This window comes from Diceros bicornis, chromosome 11, assembly GCF_020826845.1.
Source record: "Diceros bicornis minor isolate mBicDic1 chromosome 11, mDicBic1.mat.cur, whole genome shotgun sequence".
Classification (NCBI taxonomy): domain Eukaryota; kingdom Metazoa; phylum Chordata; class Mammalia; order Perissodactyla; family Rhinocerotidae; genus Diceros; species Diceros bicornis.
This window is the reverse complement of record NC_080750.1, coordinates 41032202-41045834: the sequence shown is the minus strand read 5'-3', so window position 1 is coordinate 41045834 and position 13633 is coordinate 41032202. Positions and strand designations below refer to the sequence as shown.

Genomic DNA, 13633 nt, shown 5'->3' with positions numbered 1-13633 from the left:
TGCCCCCCACATACACACAGATTTATATCCATCCCATGAGAAAACCCTATCAAATAACACTCAAAAAAACAGGCCTCCTCCAAATTCATTTCTTTTTGTCATACTTTTCGGTATGACATACAACTAGATGTTCATCCACTGATGATTAAAGGAAGAGATCTTCTTTTCTTAATGTCTGATAGAAAATCAGGTCAGATACCCTCAACTCATGCCAAAAAAGATGTAAAGGAAACACGGGAGAAGCAGTCTAGAGTAGTACTTAAGAGCTCACCGTCTGCAGTCAGACAACCTAGGTTCAATCCTGGCTCCACCAGTGTTAATTTTGAGCAGATTACTGTAGCTTCAGTTAATCATTTAGCTTCAGTTTCTTCATCTATAAAAATGGGGATTTTAGTCACCTTATAAGGCTGCTGTGAGGATCAGATAAGATAATTACGTAAAGTACCTAGCATAATGTCCGGCACACAGTAAGCAAACAGAAGTTAATTGCTGTTATGGTGTTAGATATAATCTTCCAACTTTGTCATTACCTTAGAAGGAAATTAATTAAGCACAGTCTACTCTTTATAAAGTTATGTTTTCTACTCCCCCAAGTGAGGATACTAGACAGATGGAAAATTATTTTATTTTCTGAGCAGAAGAAACTGGTTACTCTATATGGACTATGATGAGCTGTATAGGTCTCTTCAAGTTCTAACATTCTCTGAAACAAGTGTCAAACATTTAGAACTTCAATCCTCGATCAACAAACACTTCATAACCAAATCAGTAAGTTCAAACATGCACTCTAAACTTACATTAGGTTTGGAAGGATACTAACTTATTCACAAGAGAAAATAATCATTAAAATACCTAATATAGAACGGAGGAAAAGGAGCTGGCAAGGTAAGCAGCAACATACCAAAACCTTATGGACCAAACCACTGAAACATCTTATTTGCCCTTCCTAACAAAGCAAGGCCCAAAGTAGATGCCTTGAGTGAAAAACAAGAAAATGCAAGCAAAGTACAACCAGAATTTAAATTTTTTATTCTGAACTTCTATCTAGAAGGTTGGTGATATTTAATACGTATTAAATAATGATCTCCACAGCATTGACCACAAACAGCTATCCCTAAAAAGAAACCTCAAAACCACAAATCAGGAACTAAATAAGCAGTCAGTCTTACTTCCTTCTGTAGGTCTAGGAAGGAATTTAGTAACACTGAAAAGTTCTGAAGTAGTTGGAGATTTCAGTATAAAGTTAGAATCTCTGCATTCTACTCGCTCAAAACAAGCTATTTACAGTTTGAAAAAAATAATACCTCCACAAAAAAAGTCTGCATTAACTTCAACAAGACACTATCTAAGGAGTGGTTTTTAATCTATCTGGAGGTTATATATCTCCTTTGAGAATTTGATTTAAAAAAATGGACATTCTGGGGCCGGCCCGGTGGCGCAAGCGGTTAAGTGCGCGCGCTCCGCTGCGGCGGCCCGGGGTTCGCTGGTTCGGATCCCGGGCGCGCACCGACGCACTGCTTGGTAAGCCATGCTGTGGCGGCGTCCCATATAAAGTGGAGGAAGATAGGCACCGATGTTAGCCCAGGGCCGTCTTCCTCAGCAAAAAAAGAGGAGGATTGGCGGATGTTAGCTCAGGGCTGATCTCCTCACAAATAAAAAAAAATAAAAAAATAAAAAAAAAAATGGACATTCTCCCCAGAAAAAAAAACACTCTCAAATAAATCTCTGCACATAATTTCAGGGGTAGGGAGAAGGAAGACCCCTGAAAGTCAATGACCCCTAGACCATGGACCTCAAGGTATCACCCACAATCATGGGAAATTAATTTACCAATTTGAAAAAGAATGAAAGTAACTGAGGCAGAGATTTTAATCCGGAAAATAAAATAAGATTAGAAATATTTTCTATTTTCTCAGATAACGAGTGTTAGACGTAGTGGTGGGAGAGGGTGTCGGTCATGTTGAGCAAGGAAAATAAACAAATGGAAGCAAAGTGGAATTAAAACAGCATTAACGTATAGTCTGTGGTAGTCACTCTGAGATAGCAGCAATGAAATGGCCAATTCCTGCAGCCTTAACACAGGACTGACTTAACCAATTCTGATGCATATTTCCATGCCAATTAAGTTAACGAAGCGGCAAACGTGAACACACCCTTGCAGGCGAAAGCACAAGTTTATGAAAAGTCCTGCAAACCTTCCATTTTTCCTTATCAAATAAGAACCGAATTAGAGAAATAATATACTTTAATCTAGGAGAAAATGAAGGGAGGCGCACAAAAATCCTAAAAGGAGTGGCTAAAGAATCTGAGGGAAGTGTAAACTACAAAGTTTCTGAGATCAAAGGACTCAAGGAGATAAGAACAAAACAAAGGAAGTAATTATAAAGTAAAAGGAAGAAGCGTCTAGAAACGATTCTTTTTCAAACAAAACTCTTTCCTTTTCCTAGACACGTAAACAGCAGTAACTTGGCAAGACGAAGAGAAGACGACAGCACAACTTCCTTCCCAAACTCCAGCATTCCTTAGCCGGCCTCACAAGCACAGTCAGGCTTGGGACATTTCATAGGCAAGGCTCCTCCCTGCCCCACTGCCCGAGGAACCTCTCGGGGGGACTATCGCTCTCTCCCTTCCTCTCCCTGCGGGAGAGAGGAAGTGGGTGATGCAGGGAGACGAAAGAAATAAAGGCTGGACACCAACCAGAGGGCGGCCCCCTCCGAGACTTAGTCGAGAAAGACCTGGATCCTGCAACCCCTTTTCCCACCCAATGCATGCAAAGCCAAAAGGTGGCGCCCTGGAAGGGCCAGTCCTCCCTCTTCACCCGGCCGTTTCCGGGATACACTCGGGGGGACAGGAGGAACGAAGGGGCAGAAACCAAAAGCCGAACACTTGGGCAGACACGGCACAGACTAAAGACAGAACTGCCCTGGGAAAGTCCGGAACGGCGCAGGCCAGAGGCAACGTGTCCGCCCCCGCCAACACCTCAGCCCAGCCTTTCCCCGCCGGCCAGCTCCGCCCTCACCTGCCTTCGGGGAACCCGGCGGCTCTCACGTCGAGGATTATCCCTGCAGTCGCTCCCTGGAGTCGCCGCAACCCTGGCAAGAAGTGAGCGGAACCACGACCTGGCCCTTCTCCTTCTTCCCCTCCCCCCACGCACCTCGGATCCTCGGGGGCGGGGAGCAACTGCAGCTGTCACCGCCTCACACTGACCAACCGCCGCGGACACGCAGACCTGCGGCCTCTCCACCCAGCCTACAGCACCAGCACCGAAAGCAGCGGAGCCGGAAGTGAGGAGACCGGAAGCAGCGTGTCCTTGGCCCTGGACGGCCTCTCTCTCCCTGAATCTGTCCCGGCCCAGCCACGTCTCGATGGTGCCAGCGCGCCTCCCACCGGGGCCCCCGCCCCTCTCCAGGAGGCGGGCCCCGCCCCTCCCGCTGAGGCCCTAGCAACCACATCCGGGGCTCCGCCGGCGCCGTTGCCCGGGTAATTTTCTGGCTGCGGCCGGATTAGAGACGGGTGTGCGCGCGGGTCCTGTGCACCTGCCTGCGCTGGGCGCTAGAGGAGGGCGCGCGGGCCTGGGCTTGAGTGGTCGGAGGTCTCCAGGAGCCCTCAGCATCCCTTCTTTCTCACTCACACACCCCAGCCTCACGCGTTAGGCGTCCCCCCAGCAGACGGTGAGCCGGTGGCGGGAGGGTAAAGGTGGACGTAGCTCGCCGCCACGCAAATCACAGGACAGCCACAGCTTCTTTCTCAGCTGCCGGAGAGCACGTAGAAGGTTATTCCAGCCCCACGGGGGGTGGGAGAGTGGAGGGAATGCGGGGTTAAGGGAGCAGACGGGATGCGGGCGCCTCCCCCTCGTTTCCCCAGTGCCTGGAGGGCCCCCCTCCGGCCACGTCACTCACGCCCATCCTCTTCAGGAAGACGAGACCCCCACGCCCGGCATCCCTCAGTTCTTGTTACTTGCTCTGTCTTTTTGATCACTTTCTTTTCTGCTCGCTCGCCCACAGTGGATCCCTGATACTTTTCTTTCCTGCTCCTCTTTCGTTACCCAGATGACCGATTTCTTTGCTTGCCTCGTTACTTCTTAAGTAGATCACTGCCCTGTCTACAGAAACCGCTGAACAATCCCTTCTCTCAGAGCCCTTTGTAGTTTCCTAAATTGAGGCCCCAATCTGTACTTCGGATGCTCTCCCTTATCCCCAGCGCCGAATGGAGGGAATGGATGGCTCCGCAATGGTGCTAGACATACCTGAAGCTTATTTACCTACATTACATACAGTTGATCCATCCGCAGACCTCTCCCTTCAAGGTGCTGGACTGCTTTAACTTTGACAGTCCTGATGCTTGTTTTTACAGCCATTTCATTTGTAGAAAAGTTAAGGATAATGGTGCACTCCGTGGGATTTACCCTTCATTAGACCGTACTTCTCACCTGCCTTTACTTGTCACACTAGTTGACAGAACATTTTTAATGACTGCTCAAAGGCAGAACTCTGCCTCTACAAATTTCTGGGAAGTTCCAGAGTAGTGAACAGTATCTCCCTGTACAGATATCTTCTTCCCCATATCCGGGAATAGTAAATACCCATGACACCACAAATGTTTCAAAAGTAAACAGCAATATTTGTTGTCTGAGATCTCCAGGACACCTTCTCTGACAAAAACATTACTAAAATCCCCAAAAATGAATCTGTGTATAACAGACCCTTATCTTAAGTGACTCTGTCCTTAACAAAAGAAAAGAGCAAATATGTATGCCAATTCACTCAAACTATAACGTTGGTTCTATAGTTTACTGTGGATTTTCTTGTTCAAAGCCATTCTGTCTTCTCAATTATGAGAAATAGATCCCAATCTAGAATAGTTACTGCTCTTATTGTATAGGAACAGAATGGTGCTTAGTAACTGAGTACAAGTGTTATTCTTAGAGTTTCAGAAGGGTGACTAAGAAGAGGTGCATGACACTTGCTCAGTGATGCTTGAATAACGTGTACTTAACTATTTGAGCTGGCTGGTGCTTTAAGGATTCCTGCTAGCTGTCTCTTGAGTTTGGGAATGCTTAGCTTCACTAAAGTTAGTCTAACTATTAGACTGTTAGACTCAGAGGTGTGTCTTACATTATAAAGGTGGACACTTGCTTTAGTTATTTGTCCTTAGCTGGATAGTTTCCTTGGCAGCTGCTAATAGTTTTGATAGAAATTCGGATGGACTTGGAATCACTTAAAACTAATGCTAACTTCTGCTTGGTGAAGGTGTTATTAATTGTGTTAGGTACTGTTTAGTCCAGTGTAATTCTGGTACTGTGCATGATTAGCCCTCATTAATCTTCCTATGATTTCTGCTTCCCCAAGGGAAATAAGAATGTAGGCATGCTGGAAGAAAACACTGGAAGCTACCTCAGCTGGTGATGGAAAACTGAAATTCTGTGCACTTTCTTTGGGAAAAGGGAAGGCATACCTGTTATTCTTTGGATTTGGGGATTTTTTTTTTCTTTCTTTCTTTCTTTTTTTTTTTTGCTAAGGAAGATTCACCCCAAGCTAACATCCGTTGCCAGTCTTCCTCTGTTTTGTATGTGGGTTGCCACCTCAGCATGGCTGATGCGTGGTGTAGATCCGTGCCCAGGATCGGAACCTGTGAACCCTGGCTGCCAAAGCAAAACTAGCCAGACTTTAATGACTCTGTCACGGGGCCAGCCCCAGGGAAATTTTTTCTACTAACTGAAAGACCTTATTTTAAACCTAACCCTGCTTATGTGGAGACTTTTTTTCCCTCCTTCTTTCCTCCCTCCTTTCTTTCTTTTTTTCTTTCTTTTGCCCTGGAGCTTGGGGAATTCTGCCTGCCCATTCTCTCTAGGAAGAATAAAAGATTACTCCTTTTCTCTCAGTTGGCATTTATATTTGGAGAGGTAAGAAAAAAGGGAATAACTGCCTGCCATATGTGCTTATGACATGGGGATTATCTGCTCATTTACCTTTGCACTGCTGTTGACTACTACTCCGCTTTCGAAAAATCCGGTACCATTTATTCATTTGGCTTGTGGAGAACTCTGGCAGTCTATCTTTCATTTATTGACCAGGAAGGAAAGGAGGCAACAGGTTAAAAGATATTGTTATTATTCCTTTCTGAATGAATTATGTACATGTGACCTTTTGTCTTTGCTTTAGATGTTGAATACTGTATACTGTTTATCAATATTATTTCCTCAAGAGAAAGAAGAAGGTGCTGCCTCCAGATCTTTTCTAGGGGAATTCTGGTAATGTTGCAAACATTTCATCGCTCTTTATCAACATCTTGCTTTTTGTGGAGAGATAATTACTGATTGCACAGTGTAATTCTCTGGAAACAGACCCTTTATTAGAGGATACTGATAATGGAACATTTAAAGAAGCCCATGAATAGTAAAATGAGCAGAACATAAGAGTAGAATTGTTTTAACTACAAAAAGAAAAAACTGGGGCCGGCCCCATGGCGTAGCGGTTAAGTGCGCGTGCTCCGCTGCTGGAGGCCCGGGTTCGGATCCCAGGCGCGCACAAACCACTGTTTGTCAGGCCACGCTGTGGCGGTGTCCCACATAAAGTGGAGGGAGATGGGCACAGATGTTAGCTCAGGGCCAGTCTTCCTCAGCAAAAAGAGGAGGATTGGCATGGATGTTAGCTCAGGGCTGCTCTTCCTCACACACACAAAAAATAATAAATAAATAAAAATTAAGAAAATAATAACAAAAAGAAACTGAACTTATTCATAATTCCATTAACATTCAACATTTTGGTCAATGTCTTTTTTTCTATGCATTTATTTCTTTTTTTCATTTATTTAACAAATTGTTATTGAGAACCTACTGTTTACACTGGGCACTAAGCACTGTAGGAATAGCCATGAGCCTCTGCCTTCGTGTAACTTGCAGTATGTGTTGTATTTGTTGGCATATGGTTTTGTATTTTGCTTTTTTCACTTAATATATTATGGAATTTTCCTCCTATCATTAAATATTCTCTTTCAGTGGCTCAGTAGTATTTTAGCATATAGATATTCCTTAATTTATTTACCTAATCCTTTTTGTTACACATTTAGGTTATTTCCAGTTTTGTCTATAATTATGAAACAACACTGTGAGGAATATTCTTGTATGGTAGAATTCTAAGATGACTTACAATCTTCCTCATCTTGTATAATTCCCTCCCCTGTGAATATGATAGAGTATTATTCCCATGATTATAATTACATGCAAAAGGGATTTTGCAGATGTAATTAAAGTTACTAATCGGTTGACATTGAGTTAATTGAAAGGGAGATAATTTGGGTGGGCCTAAACTGATTACATGAGACTTTCAAGAGCAGAGAGCTTTCTCTTGCTGGTGGCAGCAGAGGAAGTGAGAGAGATTTGAAGCATGAGAGAGATTTGACATGAAGAAGGTTCTCTGTTGCTGAAATGAAGAGGGCCATGGGCAAGGACCTGAGGGAGGCCTCCAGGAGCTGAGGGCAGTCTCTGCTGACAGCCAACAAAAAACCCAGGGACTTCAGTCCTACAGCCACCAGGAGTTAAACTCTGCAAATAACCTGAGCGAGCTTGGAAGCAGATTCTTCCCCAGAGCTCCCAGATAAGTGCCCGGCCTGACTGACATTTGATTTCTGCCTTGTGAGACCCTAAGCAGAGGACCTGGTTGAGCCCACCTGGACTTTTGACCTACAGAATTGTGAGATAATAAATAGGTGTTGTTTTAAGCCACTAAATGTGTGGTAATTTGTTACTCAGCAGTGGAAAATGATTAAATTTGTAAGCTAGATTATTTTTACATCTATAATTATTCTTTTGGGATAAAAATCCTAGGTAGGGACTTCCTAGATAAAAGTTATGCACATTTTTAAGGTTTTTGTATTGCTAATTTGCCCTCCAGGAGATTTGTACCAATTTCTGTGCCTCCTAACAACCTATGTAACTGAATCCTGAGAAACACTAGATACTGCCATTCTGATAGGCAAAAACAAAAAGGTATCTCCTGTTTTGAAAGAAGATTTACATTTCTTGTTACCAGTAGAATTGGCCATTGTTCTCTTTGTTTGGAGTTCAATTTTTTGGTGAATTGCCTATTTAGTTAGCTTTACTGTTGACATAGAGAAAATAGTCCCTAACATGTAGTACAACATTTCTCTGCTGTAACATTTTCAAGGGGTAGAATGATTAATGAGCTTAATTGAGAGGGTGAGTACTTCTGAGAAACATTAGCTGCTGCCATTACTCCCTAAAAAAAATCCCAGACGTTAATTATACTTTGGGAGAATAGAAAATGCCAGTTCGTTGACTAGGCAGAATTGGTGCCTTATTCTTTTCTAGGGAAAAAGTCAAGCTTGTCTGGTTTGGCATTAGAAATGTGATTGTTTCAGGAATAAAGATATATTGTATCTTATCATGGAAAATTATCACTTTGACTACTATTTTAGAAGGAAATATATACTGTTAACTCTCAAAAAGAAAGTATCTTTTTAAATAAACATATCACTATTTTCAATTTGATCAAGATAATCAGTAATCTCTGATTATGTATATTGCTTTATTTGGAATGGGATAAGGGAGGAAATTCAAATTTCTTTATCTGTAATCCTTGTTATTTGAGATGATGGGGTTTATTTCTGACAAATGAAATAAGGCAAAAGGAAAAAAGGAAGGAAGGAAGAAGAAAGGAGAGAACAAAATAAAGGAGGAAAAGAGAAGGGGGAAATCCCCTGTTTCTCTTGGAGAGTAATTTTGCTTGGGTTTTGTCTTTTCTTTAAAAATTGATTCTTGCTACCTCAATTTCTGAAGGTTGGTATATTACTAATAAGAGCAAGATATTTTCAAATTTTTTCTTTGAAATAATTGTAGATTTACAGGAAATTGCAGAAAAATGAACAGGGAGGTCCCACGTATGAACAAGATTTTTTTTTCTAGTTGAGTGGTCAAATATTATTTACTTAGAAAGGTCAGCCTCCCCAGCAGTCGGATATGTTGCTGTTTGTGGTCACGGAATTCATAATGGCCTATTCTTCTATGGAGGCCTGATACTGTTTTTTTGTTAGGCTTGGATATGCATTGTAAATGCTGACTTGGCTTGCTGTTGGGGGCATAGACTATGTAACTGTTCTCAGAGGGGCCATACCAGTGTGATTCAGGGACGCTATAATATAGTGAAAAGAACGGTAGACTTGACATTAGAAAGCCTGGATTCCGGACTGCACTCAACCGTATTATAACTGTATAAGCTTTGAAATCCAGTTTTACCTTCTTCCCGAGCTGTTTGGAATACAGGAAGTAAAGCAGTTTGGAAACTAAAGCCCTGGGCTATCATAATTATTATTAAGACTTTTTTTTTACAATAACAGCAACAACAAAAAACTCCTTTATTGGTTTTAATCCCTATGATAAAAATTACTTCTTTGATTTGCACAGCCAGGGCGGAGGAATTTTGTCAAAAAATTTTATGCAAAAAATGCTTGTGTCACCTTGAAACCTGGGGGAACAGAGAAAAAACTAGAAGGATGGAATGCCCACACTATCTCACACAGTAGTAACACCTGCTCATCAAATTAGGTGATTACCGTGGCCTGCAGTGGTCCCAAAGCCTGTAGATTCTGGTAGGAGAGATGCTACGTGGAAAGGTAGAGGCAGCCCATCTGGGGCCCTGTGACTGTTCTCACAGTACTGTCTGGCTTAGTATACATTTGGCTTTCACTATCTGTTTAAGGTGAGAGTCTTGCTTATACTTGCAAGTAGGATTTTGTAAAATCTCTAAATTTTGTAGACTGACACAGCTGAAGGGACATTAGAGAGAAGATGATGTTGAGATCATCACCAAACATTCATTGAACACTTGTAAGGTGCTGAAGACTGTGCTAAGTGCTTTACACTCTCTTATTGGAGCTCACTGAATGTACAAAACCCCTATGAGGTAGGTGCTGTAATGACCCCTAATTTACAAGTAAGGAAGCTGAGACTTCAAGTGGTTGGGTAAACTACCCAGGATCACGTATTAAATGGCAGAGTCGCTTGTCAGTGCAGGTGTGTCTGGCACCAAAGCCCATGTCCTTACGCTATGATAAGCCCTTTATTTTACAGATAAGGAGGAGGTTAAGACCCATAGTCACTCCTTCTCACTCTTAGTCTCAGTCTTTTTCTGCATTATATCCTCTTAATAATTTGTTTATTCCTGTGCATTTTGTCAAGTATTTCTGGCCTCTGCGCATCTGGCTAATGTGTAAAATTAATGCAAAAGTTACTAGGTTTTTAAGCATTTAGATTTTAAAAATTTGTAATGGAATCACTTGATTTGATTTTTAGTGAAGCATTTTCTACCAGACTCCTATGAAGGAGACACTGTCTCCCATGTGCTATTAACAGTCGAACCTTGTGACTACTGTCTGGCTATGTTTTTCTTTTAGTGAAGTCAGAGGGGCAGTCTGTGACTTCATGTAAAAAATAGCCACCAAAGATCTATCCAGCATCATTTTTAGTTCTTTAATTTTGGTAAGCCCACGTTTTCAAAACAGATCAAATTTGTCTGATTTATTTCAGAAGTATATATTACAAAGCATTCGAAAGCAAGTGAGAATTCAAATGCACAGAGCAGAGCTAGAGAGCTTTTTAAGAGGCCCTTTAGGAGGTAAGCATTTCTCCTGGAAGCTTTGGTTATTGTATTTTCAGAAACATCTTCTCATTCTTTTCATTATTGTTAAAAGCATAACTAATTAGTATAAATATTCTTTTTGATATTTAATTGACATATCATCGCTAAAATTACTTTTTTTTCTTTTTACATTTTCAAGAGACAGAAGATATAATATCAAGTCCTAGAAGGATTCTACCATTTTCTTCTCCACTCTGAAGAGATATGGAAATTAATGGGTAACATTTTGCGTGAAAATTACTGAATGCTTTTTCTTCTCATCTCTGAGGCCTTCTGTGGAGAATTAATAGGAGGTTGAATGCACGCATGGATAAAATAGATCATCTTAAAGGATTGCAGTTCCAAAAATACATCAGCAGGACTGGACAAGTTTGACATAATGAGATTTCTATTTTAGCTTGACTTCTGGAACTCTGAAGAAACTATAAACTGAGCTACACAAAGTTCCGGGAGGGAAGTTTCTCCTCTAAAATATTCTAGCTGCATATAACATTTTTCTTATTCAGATCCTTTGGAAAATATATTTACTCATCAATTTCCTGAGGAATAAAACTATTAGACACTTATCAACTTTTAATATATGAAGTGGGACAGAAAGCAGCAATTTTTATCATACTGGAAAAGAAATTTAATTAAAGAAACAGACGCCAGAAGGAAGAGAAATCTCTACATAAGCCCTGGTTGAGATGGCGGAACCTTCCGGGGATGCCTCAACTCTGCCTGTAACAGTGAAGAAAAAGAAAAGTCTATCCATTGAAGAAAAGATTGACATTATAAATGCAGTAGAAAGTGGCAAGAAAAAAGCAGAGATTGCAGCTGAATATGGGATAAAGAAAAATTCATTGTCTTCTATTATGAAGAATAAAGACAAGGTTCTAGAAGCCTTTGAATCTCTGAGATTTGACCCAAAGAGAAAAAGATTGAGAACTGCTTTTTATACAGATCTGGAAGAGGCATTAATGAGGTGGTATCGAATTGCTCAGTGTCTAAATGTACCAGTTAATGGTCCAATGTTGCGTCTAAAAGCGAATGATTTTGCCCAGAAACTGGGACATAATGATTTTAAATGCAGTAATGGTTGGCTGGATCGCTTTAAATCCAGGTATGGCTTAGTATTCAGAGCTCAACCTGTAGAAGCCACAGGTGTGTCAGTAGACCCTTCAACTGTCTGGCAGCAAAACGTACTGCCTTATTATTTAAATGATTATCATCCTAAGAACGTTTTTAATATAAAAGAAACTGGGTTGCTTTACCGAATGTTACCTACAAATACATTTGCCTTTAAAGGAGAAACATGCTCAATTGGAAAGTTATGCAAAGACAGAATAACTCTGGTGGTTGGGGCAAACATGGATGGCTCAGAGAAACTTCCTTTGCTCATCGTTGGAAAAAACAGAAATCCACAGTGTTTCAAAGGTATAAAATCATTGCCTGTGTATTATGAAGCTAACAGGATGGCATGGATGACCTCAGATGTATTTGAACAATGGATGCGGAAGCTTGATGAGAAATTTCAAGCCCAGCAACGAAGAGTGGTGATTTTTGTTGATTCTTTTCCTGCGCATCCAGAGGTAAAGAACCTAAAGGCCATTGAGTTGGCGTTCTTTCCATCGTGTTTATCTTCGAAATTTATAGCTATGAAACAAGGTGTTATTCAAAGCCTTAAAATCAGATATCGACATTGTCTTATCAAGAAATTTTTAAGCTCTGTTGAAGGCAGTAAAGAATTTATGTTTTCCTTACTAGATGCAGTTGATACATTGCATCTCTGTTGGAGGGCTGTAACCCCAGAGACTATTGTGAAGAGCTATGAAGAGGCAGGATTCAAATCTCAAAAGGAAGAAAGTGACCAGACAAATGCAGAGACAGACACTGGTCTTGATTTGGTTGCGCATGCCCGGGCGGCAGGAGTGGAATTTCCTGAAGGTTTATCTATAGAAGAATATGCTGCCCTGGATGATGATTTGGAGACATGTGAAGCAGTGCCGGATGGTGATTCGGTATGGACCAAAGAAAATAAATCAGATGAAACTGGATTTTATACTTCTGATGAAGAGGATGATGGTGGATCTCTAGGAACCGAACTCCCTTTACCATCAAAAAATGAGGCAATAACTGCTTTAGATACTCTTAAAAATTTTCTTAGAAGTCAAGATATAAATGATGGGCTTCATAATTCTTTAGCAGATCTTGAAACTTTTATTAATTCTTTATCACCTAAATAACTATTTATCGTACAACATCTAAAGAATAATAGCTTTTCTTAATGTATTTTACTATATAAGGTATATAAAGGGAAAATACCACTTAAACATAAAAAATGAAAAACTAGTAATCTTTGGTTTAATTGAAGATGTCTTTGGTCTGAATAGCAAATTTCCCTAGGTAGATTAAATATTGAGTAAGTAAATGAAACATATGTATTTCAATTTAGCAAGATTTTGGGGAGTAGAAAATGTATTTCAGAGGCCTTGTGCTTGAAACATGGTATATACGTCAAAAGTAAAAGGAACTCTCCAGCTATTTGATTCATACAGGTTGAACTGGTGATTTCTATTTTCTATTGTTTTTATCTTTTAAATTCAGATCATGTTTTGGAATATTTTAATTTGTCTACCTCATCTAAGAAACAAAATATCTATCTATTGCTTAGATATTTATTTTTATAAAGACGTATATATTCTAACTAGACTCTTAAGTATCAAGTATTAATTTTAAATTATTTTTCTCATTACTAGCTAGTCTTCCTAATAAGAAATTATGAAAAACTACTTAGAATAAAATCTGACCCAATTATATACCAAAATGGTTAAAAATATATGTCTTACTATTTTCAAGTTATTTCTATGTAAGGTCAAATGAAAGACTATGACCTTATCAGATTTTTTTGGTCATCTATAATCAGAAAATGATACGGATTCTTCCTAAATATTTGTATGTATATGTGTGTGTTTAATAGAAAAATGCATTATTGAAAC

General features: G+C 40.5%; 2 protein-coding genes across 11 annotated transcripts in view; one reads left to right on the top strand and one right to left on the bottom strand.

Annotated features, from left to right (window-relative positions):
• ARFIP1 (ADP ribosylation factor interacting protein 1) overlaps nt 1-3240 on the bottom strand; it is a 133620-nt gene extending 130380 nt beyond the window's left edge. For 2 of the 8 annotated variants that reach the window (XM_058550205.1, XM_058550213.1), the window contains exon 1: nt 3020-3219. The gene's annotated coding sequence lies outside the window, so the exon portion shown is untranslated. Of the gene's footprint in view, nt 1-271; nt 830-3019 lie in introns of those variants that run through there. The other 6 variants (XM_058550207.1, XM_058550210.1, XM_058550208.1 and 3 more) reach the window with 6 other exon arrangements.
• A 97-nt stretch (nt 3241-3337) lies between these two features.
• On the top strand, nt 3338-13627 carry TIGD4 (tigger transposable element derived 4). Of its 3 annotated transcripts, none has more exons than XM_058550204.1 (3): nt 3338-3480; nt 6162-6250; nt 10795-13627. In XM_058550204.1, the coding sequence occupies exon 3, from the start codon at nt 11342-11344 to the stop codon at nt 12878-12880; it is 1539 nt and encodes a 512-aa protein (XP_058406187.1). In that variant the 5' UTR covers nt 3338-3480; nt 6162-6250; nt 10795-11341; the 3' UTR covers nt 12881-13627. The 3 variants fall into 3 exon arrangements, with proteins under 3 accessions (XP_058406187.1, XP_058406186.1, XP_058406185.1); XM_058550203.1 differs by lacking the exon at nt 3338-3480 and adding an exon at nt 3531-3671; XM_058550202.1 differs by lacking the exon at nt 3338-3480 and adding an exon at nt 3531-3772.
• Nucleotides 13628-13633: the final 6 nt, after the last annotated feature.

Excerpts from the sequence above, each read along its gene's own strand:
- TIGD4 (XM_058550204.1), top strand. The coding sequence starts at position 11,342 with ATGGCGGAACCTTCCGGGGATGCCTCAACTCTGCCTGTAACAGTGAAG.